The 12,911-nt window shown below is 41.3% G+C and overlaps 1 protein-coding gene across 1 annotated transcript; it reads right to left on the bottom strand.

Annotated features, from left to right (window-relative positions):
* Positions 1-4,363: 4,363 nt before the first annotated feature.
* LOC132675081 (olfactory receptor 7A17-like) lies at positions 4,364-8,262 on the bottom strand. Its single transcript, XM_078436594.2, has 2 exons — positions 7,273-8,262; positions 4,364-4,390 (listed from the first exon to the last, which is right to left on the bottom strand). Exons 1-2 carry the CDS (start codon positions 8,173-8,175, stop codon positions 4,364-4,366), a joined length of 930 nt encoding a protein of 309 aa, XP_078292720.2. The 5' UTR covers positions 8,176-8,262.
* Between the last annotated feature and the right edge of the window lie 4,649 nt (positions 8,263-12,911).

The following is a 12,911-nucleotide window of genomic DNA, read 5'->3' as shown; positions in this document are numbered from 1 at the left end:
TTTAAATTGTCTGATATAAGTATGGCTACTCTGGCTTTCTTTTGGCAACCATTAGCATGATAGATGGCTCCATCCCCTTATTTTCAATGTGAATGAAGGTGTCTTTAGGTTTAAAATGGGTCTCTTGTAAACAGCATATAGATGGGTCTTATTTTCTTATCCATTCTGTTACACTATGTCTTTTGATTGGAGCATTGAGTCTATTGACGTTTAGAGTGAGTACTGGAAGATATGAATTTATTGCCATTATGATGCTTGTAGAGTTGGAGTTTCTGGTGATGTTCTCTTGTCCTTTCTAATCTTTTGTTGCTTTTGGTATTTATTTATTTATATATATATTCATCTTTTCTCTCCTCAGAAGTCCTCCTTAAAATTTCTTGCAGGGCTGGTTTAGTGGTCACAAACTCCTTTAATTTTTGTTTGTCTGGGATACTTTTTATCTCTCCTTCTATTTTGAATGACAGCCTTGCTGGATAAAGAATTCTTGGCTGCATATTTTCCTGACTCAGCACACTGAATATATCCTGCCACTCCTTTCTGGCCTGCCAAGTTTCTGTGGATAGGTCTGCTGCACACCTGATCTGTCTTCCCTTGTAGGTTAGGGATTTTTTTTCCTTGCTGCTTTTATGATTCTCTCCTTGCCTGAGTATTTTGTGAATTTGACTATGATATGCCTTGTTGATGGCCAGTTTTTGTTGAATCTAATGGGAGTCCTCTGTGGTTCCTGGATTTTGATGTCTGTGTCTTTCCCCAGGTTAGGAAAGTTTTCCACTATGATTTGCTCACATAACCCTTCTACCCCTATTTCTCTCTCTTCCTCCTCTGGGACCCTATGATTCTGATGTTGTTCCTTTTGAATGAGTCACTGATTTCTCTAATTCTTAAATCATGCTCTTTTGCCTTAATCTCCCTCTTTTTTTCTGCTTCGTTATTCTCTATAAGTGTGTCCTTCATATCTCTGATTCTCTGTTCTGCCTCGTCCATCCTTGCTGTCGCTGCATCCATCCATGATTGCAGCTCAGTTATAGCATTTTTAATTTCATTCTGGCTATTTTTTACTTCTTTTATCTCTGCAGAAAGGGTTCTAATCTATTTTTGACTCCAGCTAGTATTCTTATCATGATTCTAAATTCTGGTTCAGACATCTTGCTTGTATCTGTGTTGGTTAAATCCCTGGCTGTCGTTTGTTTGTGCTCTTTCTTTTGGGGTGAATTCCTTCATTTTGTCATTTTGAAGGGAGAAAAGTAATTAATGATGTCAAAAAATTGAAATTAAAAAAATTAAAATTAAAAAAATATTAAAATTAAAAATAAACACACACACACACACACACACACAAATAGATGATGCTAGATCCTAGGTTTGTTTTGGTCTGGGTGTTGGAAGTGGTTTGACGGATTAGAGAAAAAAAAGGAAATTGTTTGAGAATTTGAAAAAATGAATACACCAAAGTAGATTAAAATGAGATGATGTGAGTAAAATAGAATTTGAAAAAATATACACAGAAGTAGAGAATATAGTAGAAAAAATTTAAAAAACTATTTTTAATAAAAATTAAAAAGAAATATGAATTTTTTCATTTTCTGTATTTAAGAAAAAAGAAAAATGAAAAAGAAAAAAGATAAAAAAGAAAAGAAAAGAAAAAAAAGAAATCGTTTGAAAATTTGAAAAAGTGAATACACTGTATAGACTAAAATAAAATGATGGGAGTGAGATAGAATTTGAAAAAATTTACGTAAAACCAAAAAATATAGTAATAAAAATTAAATAAAAATATTTTTAAAAGAAATTGAAAGTAAAACTGAAGTTTTTCTCTTTCTGCATTCAAGAAAAAGAAAAAGGAAAAAGAAAAAAGAAAAAGAAAAAAAAGAAATTGTTTGAACATTTGAAAAGGTGGGTATACTGAAGTAGACTAAAATAAAATGATGGAAGTAAAGTGGAAGTTGAAAAAATTTACACCAAAGTAAAAAATATAGTAACAAAAATTAAAGACAGATATTTTTAAGAAAAATTGAAAATAAAAATGAGTTGTTTCACTTTCTGTATTCAAGAAAAAGAAAAGAATTGTAAAAGAGAAAAAGGAAAAAAAAAGAGAGAGAAAAAATTGAATAGGTGAACCTGCTAACAGATTGAAGTAGGACTGAAATTGCTTCGTTTTCCCCTAGAATCAGTCCATGTAGCTCTTTATAGTCCAGAAATGAAGCCGGCGGTGAGGTTTGTGTGAGGTTTGTGTTCTTGAAGAGCGAAGTTGGCCCAGTTGGGCAGGGCTCGTTGTAATGGCTCTGCTCACCACTAGATGGCGCTGCTAGCCTCCTGGGGTGGATTGTTGCAGGGCTTGTCGGTGCGCAGGCGCCTGCGCAGGAGCGGTGAAAAATGGCGCCACCCAGCCACCCAGGCTGTTCTCCCCGATCGGCAATCGCGCACCGGTCCTCCGTTTTCAGCTCTCGTCCACTCCCCGCTTTTCCACTCTCCGTGACCAGGCCCCAGGCAGTACCTCTCTCCCAAGTTTTGTCTCAGATGCGGCTGTTTTCCCCGGCCCCTTACTTCCGAAGGACTGCGGCTTTGACCCGCTCCGCCCCTCTGGGGGAGGGTCTCACCGAGCAGTGGCCGAATGAGCAATGGCCGAATGGCGGCTGCACCCAGGAACGCTTGCCGGACCCTGCTGGTGCCGGTGCCCTGAGACTGCGACCAGGTGTCAGCCCGCCCCCCAAAAAGATCGAGACGGTGTAGCCTCAGCGTTTCAGGGACCGTGGAAAATCACAACACACATCTGGCACCAGGCTTCACCCTCGACGACCTCGTCCCAGCACCAGCGAATGTGGCCGCCTTCCTGGGTCTGCTGGGACCAGGTGGAACCGCTTTTCCCCGTGTGGCCCGAGGACCTCCCGGACCCCACTCTGCTCCTGGGGATTCGCCCTTCCCACCAGAGCACCGCCAGGTAGGGAGCTGCGGAGTTGCAGCCTTTGCGCTCCCCTTGTTTACAGTCTGAATGGAATTTAAACCCTCTCCTTTCTCCTTTCTCCCTTTGTAGTTTCGTCCCTGCAGCTGTTTCCAATTTTCCACTTTCTCTCCAGCTGCTTTTGGGGAGAGGTGCTTTTCCCGTATGCTCCCTCCTTCCCCAGTCTCCGTCCTCTCTCCGCCTGCAAAAGGGGTTCCCTACCTTCGGGGCTTCTTGCTCCCCAAGTTCAGCTTTTCGTGCCGCGTACATGCTGAATTCTGTGGTTCAGGTTGTGCAGATTGTTGTGTTAATCTTCCAGTTTTCTAGGTGTGTAGGATGGTTTAGTGTCGGTCTGGCTGTACTTCATGGACGCGAGAGACACAAAAAGCTTCCAGGCTGTTCTGCCAAAGTGGCTCCTCCCTATTTGGTATTTCTGAAAATAAACCATCTCCCACACATCTCACATTCACCAACCTGAAAGCTCTCTGAACCATCCTTTTGGGTTTTAGGGAAGATTCACTATGTAGACACAGTTGATTAAATCATTGGCCATTGGCGATTAGACTCAATCTTAGACCCTCCTTCTTCCCAGGAGGTCAGGGGCTGGGATGTGAAGTTTCAGTCTTCTAATAACACGGTTGGTCTTCCTGGCCAGTAGCCCCTCTCAACGTCACTTCATTAACCTGACAGAAGACATTTTTTCCCCCTTAACTACATTGATTTATTTTGAGGGGGTTGAAGAGAGAGAGAGAAAGAGAGAGAGAATCCCAAGCAGCCTCTGTGCTAACAGTGAAGATCTCACAAATTGTGAGATGATATCAAGAGTTGGACCCTTTCCTGACTGCCACCCGGATGCCCCTCCCCCCCAACACAAGACGTCTTTATGACTCCCATCACTTAGGAAACTGGAAGAGTTTTAGGAGCTCCGTACCAGAAATGGGGATGTAGATCAAATAATTTTTTTTTTATTACAAATCATAATATCACAGTTATAAATTGTCGTGCTGGATGAAGCCTTGATTGGAATTCAGTCACGATGCTTCCAGTTCTCAAACCCTGGCACAGCGGTTCTCAACCAGGCAGGAGTTGGCCCGTGGGGATATTTGGCCATGTGTGAAAGGATGTTGCCAAACACCTATAACCCATAGGACAGCACCCAATACAAATATTCACCCAGCCCCAAATGTCAACGGTGAGAAGGTGAGAAATATTATTCGAGACCAGCACTGCTCTACCTGCATTGTGTGTACAAATCGCCAGAGTTTGTAGTTAAAATGCCAATTATGATGCATTAGGTCTCCAGGTCTCCAGGGACTCTGTGTTTCTGATAAACTCCCCCGTGGTGTTGATGCTGTGGGTCCTGTCTGTGGAGCACAGCTTGAGAGCAAGGCTGTGCTCCTGTGTTAGAGACACGTGTAGGCAGTTTTAGGTCTTCTCCACCAGGAATCTTCTGTACATGTGATTTTGAAGGACAAGTTTTTCACATAACTCTCTAGGTGTTGATAAATTCTGTGTTCAATGCTTTTACCTAAGGGCTCTTGAGTGACAGCAAATACTTTATGTTTGAGCAAAAACTATGGAGTAGGCAGAATAAGGGCTTCCAAAAGATGTCCACATCCTAATCCAAAGAACTTTTGAAAACATTTGTTTACAGACTAAGAGGAATGTAGCCAGGAGGTGGAATAAGTCTGCTAATCACTGAATTTGATAAAAAAAAAAAAAAAAAAAAGATTAGCCTAGATTATCGGGATGGGATTAGAGCAATCACAGCGGTCCTTTAAATGTGAAAGAGGAAGGGGGTGCCTGGGTGGCTCACTAGGTTAATAGTGCAGCTCTTAATTTTGGTTCAGGTCATGATCTCACAGTTTGTGGGACTGAGCCCCATTTCTGGCTTTGTGCTGACAGAGCAGAGCATGCGTGGGATTCTCTCTCTCCCTCTCTCTCTCTGGCCCTCCCCTGCTCATGCTTGGTCTCTTTCTCCCTGTCTCTCTCTCTCAAAACAAACAAACAAACAAACAAACAAACAAACAAACATTTTAAATGCAGAAAATGGAAGAAAAGAATTGGAATCAGAGAGACATTTTCAGACACAATGCTGCGGGCTAGAGGAAGGGCCACTAGACAAAAAATGCAGGTCGCCACTAAAAAATAGGAAAGCCACTAAAAAATAGAAATAGGAAAGGGAGTGAATTCTCTTCTGGAGTGTCCAGAAGGATCACAGCCTTGATGATCTCTTCATTTTAGCCCAGCGAGACCCATTTCAGGCTTCTGACCTAGAAACTTTGGATAAATCTTCGTTTTAAGCCACAAGTATAGTCATTTATTGTAGCAGCATCAGGAATCGAATGCAGAAGTTTGTTCAGAAATATATTGTTTATAGGAGCAGGATTTGAGCCTTTCAATTCATTCAGTGAACTTTCCCTTGGGTAAAGGCATTTGGTATTGAAATCCCACCTTAAATGGAAAGAATTTAGTTTCAGTTTGGAGATATTCTGCCCTACTTGCTGGACAATGATTTCTCACTACATACATGTAAATGTGGTTTTGACTCTGAGGCCTTTGAAGATTTGAGATAAAAGACAATTCCTTTTTATTATTTATTTATTCTTAATATGAAATTTATTGTCAAATTGGTTTCCATACAACACCCAGTGCTCATCCCAACAGGTGCCCTCCTCAATACCCAGTTACCCACCCCCACCAACCCTCAGATTGTTCTCAGTTTTTAAGAGTCTCTTATGGTTTGCCTCCCTCCCACTCTAACCTTTTTTTTTCTTCCCCTCCCCCATGGTCTTCTGTTAAGTTTCTCAGGATCCACATAAGAGTGAAAACATAAGGTATCTGTCTTTCTCTGTATGGCTTATTTCACTTAGCATAACACTCTCCAGTTCCATCCATGTTGCTACAAATGGCCATATTTCATTCTTTCTCATTGCCAAGTGGTATTCCATTGTGTATATAAAAGACAATTCCTTTTTAAAATTGAGGTCACCTGTTCCATTTTAAGTCTTTGTGTCAAAATTGTATTCTTTCTAGTTCACGTTGACTTGAATGTTTATTCTTTTCATTACGATCCTCCCCACCCCCCTCCGCCATATTTAACATTTTCTTTCAACATAATAGATGGGATTTTAGTAAGTCCTCTGTGCGTCTACATGTATGCATATTAATGTGTTTATTTGAGAGAAAGATGGACATAAACGAACACACACATATACATATCACACCCTTAACCTTGAATATTTTCTTCAGATCCAACAAAGTGCTCTACGCCTTTCATTTATTCCTCACCCCATCTGTCTGGAGTTAGGGCTCATTACCCCACATTACCTTCAGAAATAAGGATATGGAGGCTCAGTTGGATTGCATCTTCACAATAATATAACAGAGAAATTAAAGCTTAGTGTGCATCTTCTTGAATTATACACAAATGGAGCCACATGGTCTACAATCTTTTTTTTTTTTAACATTTCACCTTTTATTAAGGCAGGTGTGTGATAAATAATTTAATACAACCAGATCTCTCATGAACTTGCAACTTACGGTTCTTATTCCAGAAAATTCTGTTCTTATAAAAAGTCACCTCAGTATCTGAAAAGAGTAATAAGGGATTTTGAACCCAGTTTGCTTTTTGTTTTTTTATTGAAATCCATGTTAGTTAACGTTTGGTGTAGTATTGGTTCAGGAGTAGAACCCAATGATTCACCACTTACATGTCATACCCAGTGCTCATCACAGCAGGGCACAGCAGGTGCCCTGCTTAATGCCCATCACCCATTTAAGCCATCTCCCCCCCACCCCCAGCAACCCTCTGTTTGTTCTCTGTATTTAAGAGTCTCTTTTGGTTTGCCTCCCTCTCTGTTTTTATCTTGTTTTATTTTTATATCTCTTGACCTATGTGCATCTGTTGTGTTTCTTAAATTCCACATGAGCAAAATCATATACTTGTCTTTCTCTGGCTGACTTATTTAGTGTAATACACTCTACTTCCATCCACAAATGGCAAATGGCAAGATTTCATTTATTTGATCACCGAGAAATATTCCATTATATATATACACCACATCTTCTTTATCCATTCATCAGTCAAGGGAAATTTAGTCTCCTTCCCTAATTTGGCTATTTTTGATAGTGCTGCTAAAAACATGGGGGTGTGTGTGCCCCCTCGAGTCAGCATTTTTGTGTCCTTTGGATAAATACCTAGTAGTGCAATTGCTGGATCGTTGGGTAGTTCTGTTTTTAATTTCTTGAGGAACCTCCATCCTGTTTTCCAGAGTGGCTGCACCAGTTTGCATTCCCACCAACGCTGCAAAAGTGTTCCCCTTTCTCCGCATCAGAGCCCCCTTCATGTCTTTGTTCCTCAGGCTGTAGATGAAGGGGTTCAGCATGGGTGTGACCACTGTATACACCACTGAGGCTGTTGCACTTGAGTGGGAGCTCTGGGTAGCAGCAGAGCTAAGGTACACTCCCAGGCCAGTACAATAAAATAGAGAGACAACGGAGAGATGGGACACACAGGTGGAAAATGCTTTATACTTGCCCTGAGCTGATGAGATCCCACGTATGGAGGAAACTATCTTAGAATAAGAGTAAAGGATCCCCACAAAGGGACCACCAGCCAGCAGCATAATTCCAGAATACATCACCATGTTATTGAGAAAAGTGTCAGAACAGGCAAGTTGGATCATCTGATTGAGTTCACAGAAAAAGTGGGGGATTTCCAAGACTGTACAGAAGGACAGCCGCAATACCATTAAGCTTTCTAACAAGGAATTCAGGGCACACATGATCCAGGACACCAGAACCAGCAGTCCACAGAGCCGGGGGTTCATGATGACCATGTAGTTCAGGGGGTGACAGATGGCCACAAAGCGGTCGTAAGCCATCACAGTCAGGAGAAAGATGTCTAATTCTACAAAGAGTAGGAAAAAGTACATCTGTGTGATGCAGCCTGCATAGGTTATGACTTTGCTCTGAGTCTGGATGTTCCAGAGCATCTTTGGGATGACAGTAGAGGTGAAGCAGATGTCCACAAAGGACAGGTTGGCCAGGAAGAAGTACATGGGTGTGTGGAGGTGGGAGTCAGAGCTGACAGCTAGGACGATGAGCAGGTTTCCAAACACAATGATCAGGTACATGGAGAGGAAAAGCCCAAATATGACGGGCTGTAATTCTGGTTCATCTGATAATCCCAGAAGAAGAAATTCTGAAATTTGGGTATCATTGCCTGGTGCCATGTGGTGGTGGTGGTGACTAGAAATTAGAAAAAAAAAAAAGATTAATATTAGCACAAATGGGCACTAGTAACATGGCAGAAATGCTGTAATTACAATGATGTGTGCGGGGGAAAAGCAGGCATAAAAGAAAATGGTTGGGTTATTATCTTTACGGGGAGTTCAGGAAGACCTAAAAGCAAGGTGACATTTGAAGAGAGACTTCTGGGATATGTGCACGGAAGACATGAGGTTGTCTGGGGAAGTGTGGGCTCTGCAGGAAGAAAAGCCAGTTCAAAGGCCCTGAGGAAGGCATTTGTTTCGGATACCCAGGTATAAAAATGGAGGCAGTGTGGTCAAGAAACGAGTAAGAGAGAGGTGATGGCAGGGACCGTTGAGGAACGAGGTGGCCTCCCTGCTACAGCTGAAACTTCACGACACAGGGAGCCCTTCCTTTGCCTAGTGTTCCTTGCACTTCATTAATTTTGTCCCTAAGGAATCCTGCAAATAAAAGTAGATCTCCTTCTTACTTCCAATGATGGTTAACATTCTGGCATCTGTATTTCGAGGGTCCACACTGCCCCACCACAGCCTTCTGGGGCCAGGTGACTACGGGTTCTTCTCACCCCTAGGTACAATATTTAGGAAAGAAATGATACAGGTGAAGTTCTCAATATCAAATTGTCATTACCCTAAAGAATATAGAAAAGTACCCAATTTCCAGTTGGTAAGATTCCCATGAACATGAAAACACGCTGCTCCATTTTAATATGACCATTCTTCTCTTCTACATTTAGAGAAGTATAAAAAACTCAGAAGGAGACAGAGCAAAGGAAGAGCAGGGAGAAAGCTCTCATAAGCCCAGGTGGTCCCTGAGAGATCGTGATGATCAGAAAGCTTCCCTGGTTCTGGCTGCATTCCAATCCTAGGTTTACCCCCATATGCCCAGTATGACTAATAAAGCAACAAAATCCAATTTCTCCAAAAGAGAAAAGAGTGCTGTATTTATCGTGTCAAGACACATGAAGTATAAACATCCACTGGAAATATGAGTAAAAGGAATAAATCCCCAACTGACAAAAGCAAATACACAGCATACAAAAATAGCGGGGATTTATCAAGATCAAATGGTAACAGGTTTTTCTATATGATAAACACACACAACTTTGGACAACTTTGGGATCAGTTAATGAGCTTTGAATTTTAGATCCACCAAAAAATGTTAACTGTTTGAATTTGGGAAGACAAGCAAATCGTTCTAAAATGTTAATATTCTCACTAGTATAGTGGGGGCAGTGGTATCCACCCTCCAAGGTGGTCGACAGATTAGGTGAATATATATAAAAAGTTCAGCATAGATCCTTCCTGTTAGTTTATGATGGTCATTCTGTTTGTTCAGCCGTGTGTGTGTGTGTGTGTTTGTGTGAGCATCCATATGAATGGATATATATGGATCCATATATATATAAATGAATATATATAAAAATGAATATATATAAAAAGTTCAGCATAGATCCTTCCTGTTAGTTTATGATGGTCATTCTGTTTGTTCAGCCATGTGTGTGTGTGTGTGTGCACGTGTGAGCATCCATGTGGATTTGTGTATTTGCATGTGTACACATTCTGGATCATAATGTCAAAGGCATGTTTCCTGTGGACAGTCCAAAAAAATGGAATCCACTGGTATAATGGGAAAAGTAGTTTTAACAGAAGACTGTTGCCTGCTCATGTGGGACAAAAGCAGTGTGAATGGCAAGTCCATTATAGGAGCCTGGTTGCCAAGAGAAAATGTAGTGAGTGTGGGTGCTGATGTTAAGTCAGACTCCAGGGAGCCCGGGCTGATGGCTCCACTTGCCTCATCATGGTGTCCACCTCGGGCCCCTGACCTGATTGTTATTAATGTACCTATTCCCTGTCTACAGTGGATGTGGCTGACCCTTTCCTCACTTTCCTTGGTGGTATTCTTTCCTTTGTTATCTCGGGCTCTGGGGTTTGATCTTTGTTTTGCCACATCCAGTGGGAACACTCCAGTCCCGTTACTCTGTTCCTTGTCTGACATGCAGAAACCTTCCCAGACTGTACTGTGCAAAATAATGCACGTTCCGTGACCATCCATCCCCTTTCTTTCTATGAGTTATCCTTGAAGACCCTATGTCATATAAGCACTTACTTCTTTGCTGTCTTCTCCAGGATAATATAGGACCCAAAGGAGCAGGGCCCTCACCTGCTTTGTTTGCATCTTTTGGTCACAAAGGTGTGCATTCATATAGAAACAAGTTCTAAGAACATGAGAACGTATTAAAAAAGTACAGTAGGGAAACGAAAATCATGTTAAACATGGTGGATTCTAGTAACTGTATTAAACAAAACTGAACAATGATCCAACACTGATGTCTTACAGAAAGGATGTAAAAGAGCAGTAATGACATCCACACGGGTCTCTGATTCAGGACGAAATGGGTAAAAGCTTGGAAATAAATGATGGGAAAATATACTTTTTAACATACGGTGGAGGAAGCAGTAGCTAAAGCTATCATTTTATTGTACGTAACCATAAATGGACTCAATCATGCTGATGGAAAAGATGTAGGGAATCTTTAGTTAAATACAAAAGAACATGTTGCACATAGGACAGGAGGTGATTACTATTTTAAAAAACAGATCTAACTTCAAAATATAAAATGGCAGAAATAAGGAAAGTCAGATGTGACATAACACAGCAATATATGGAAAAGCACTTCTTACTAGTAAGGATGTGGAAGAATTTCGATGTTTAAAAGCAATGAGGGGAACACGATATGACCAACTGAGAGATTTGAGCACACAATATATCTAGACTTTCTCTCAATCCCATAAACACATCTACACACCACAGAAATATTAAGTGGCAAACAGCAAACTTGGTGAAAGATTGCAATTGTTTTTTGAAAGAATGAACTAAAACAACAATAAAAACACTCAGTTCCCAGTACAGAAAAGCAACATACTTGCCAAAAAATTTGCATATAGGAAGTAAGTGGCTAACAAAGTCTAAAACCTATTCAGCCTCCTTGGTAATAAAATTGTGGCCAAAATGCTCCTTGGCATATCCCTTCAGTCATACTAAGTCTATCATTTCTTTCTGGTAAATACCAAAGAGAGAGACCATACTTGAAATGCGTGTCTCAAAAACCACTGTCGCAAGGGAGTATTTACCTTCAGGAGGCTGGATCCTTCTAAGAAATAAAGAACAAGTTAAATGTACCCCAAATGAAAAAAAGTGTAAAATGCTCCCATCCCGCTGCTCATATCTCCAAGCCTCCTACTCTGTTTCCCTACTCCGTGGATACGGGCTAATTTCACTGGAACCTCTTTACGCACCGCCCCCTTTTCCTTCTTCGGTCTCATCCAATTGGACTTCCATTCCCACCGCTCAGCATCACCAGTGATCCTTGTATTGCTGAGTCCAACAAACACTTCTTTTAAAAAAATGTATTAAGTAAATTGTGTTCAAAATTTTAAAAGTCAACCTAACAAACAAACATGGTATCTCTTGACTCTGGGCCAGGCTGCTTAGGCTCTAAGGTGACCTCAAGAAAAGGTTCTCAAGTTCCATTCTTTCTGATCCTTCCCTGAAATACCTGCTGAGCTCTCAGACTCACCTGGATGGGGTCTACAAGAGGAGTGTCTCTGTGTGGAGGACCGAAATTCCCCCTTGATGGTCGATGATGAAAACCAAGGCTCTGTTCCCAGACAGGACAGCAAGAAGGAGTGAAGCATGGGTACCCCAGCCAGACTTAGGAATCCGAGAGCAACAACCATGTCCTGTCCTGCACGAGGAGCACCATGGTTAGGACGGCAGAGGAGATATTTACAGCTCCCTGTGTCTGCTCATTAGGCGCTGTTTCCATTGTTAGTCCCACGCTGGAGCACCTTGTTTCCCTCTGGGCCACTGGTCTGGACAGAAAAGAATTTTTTCCTACTAATTCTCTGTTCCCAGGAGACCAGATTAGAAGTCAGGTGAATCTGACTTTTGTTATTTCTTCTCCATGCTCTTGCTGGCCTTCCAGAGGTCTAACCTCCTTATATCTTACCCCAATTTTGAGTTAACGTTTTCTCCAAATCTAAGACCGAGGGACCTGCCTAAGCAGGTCTCATGGACCTCCAAAGTATTGTCTTAATGGCAGAAAAGACTTCCCGGTTTCTCTAGAAAATTGCTATTCTCCTCTCAACAAGAGAGAGAGGTATGTTAATTTGCTATAAGCCTATGGGTACCGTGCTCTTGTGTTCATGATGTTTTTGACTAATCAGTAAGGGGATTTATGCTGGTAACACAAATTGAGAACTTCCATTTAGTGTCCCAGATGAAAAAGCTCGTTACTTATAAGATATATTTAGATCACGTTATGCACCATACACTGATCTTAGACTTCTGTGTGGATTGCCTTATTTCATTTTTACAAAAGCCCACTCTTTTTTTTTAATCTAAATTTTTGTTAGTTCACATACAGTGTAATACTGGTTTCAGGAGTAGAATTCGGTGATTCATCACTTACATACAACACCCAGTGCTCATCCTAAAGTGTTCTCCTTCATCCTCATCACCCATCTAGCCCATCCCCACCCACCTGCCTCAATCAATCCTCATTTGTTCTTTATAGTTAAGATTTTCTTGTGGTTTGTTTCCCTCTCTTCTCTCCCCACCCATGTGGGTTGAGCTAGACTGTAATATGTTGAGCAAAATAAGTCAGGCATAGAAAGACAGATATCATATCATTTCA

The sequence above is a fragment of the Panthera onca genome, chromosome A2 (genome assembly GCF_046562875.1).
Source record: "Panthera onca isolate mPanOnc1 chromosome A2, mPanOnc1 haplotype 2, whole genome shotgun sequence".
In the NCBI taxonomy this organism is placed as follows: domain Eukaryota; kingdom Metazoa; phylum Chordata; class Mammalia; order Carnivora; family Felidae; genus Panthera; species Panthera onca.
The sequence above is the reverse complement of the archived record's forward strand: the minus strand, read 5'-3'. Positions and strand labels throughout refer to the sequence as shown.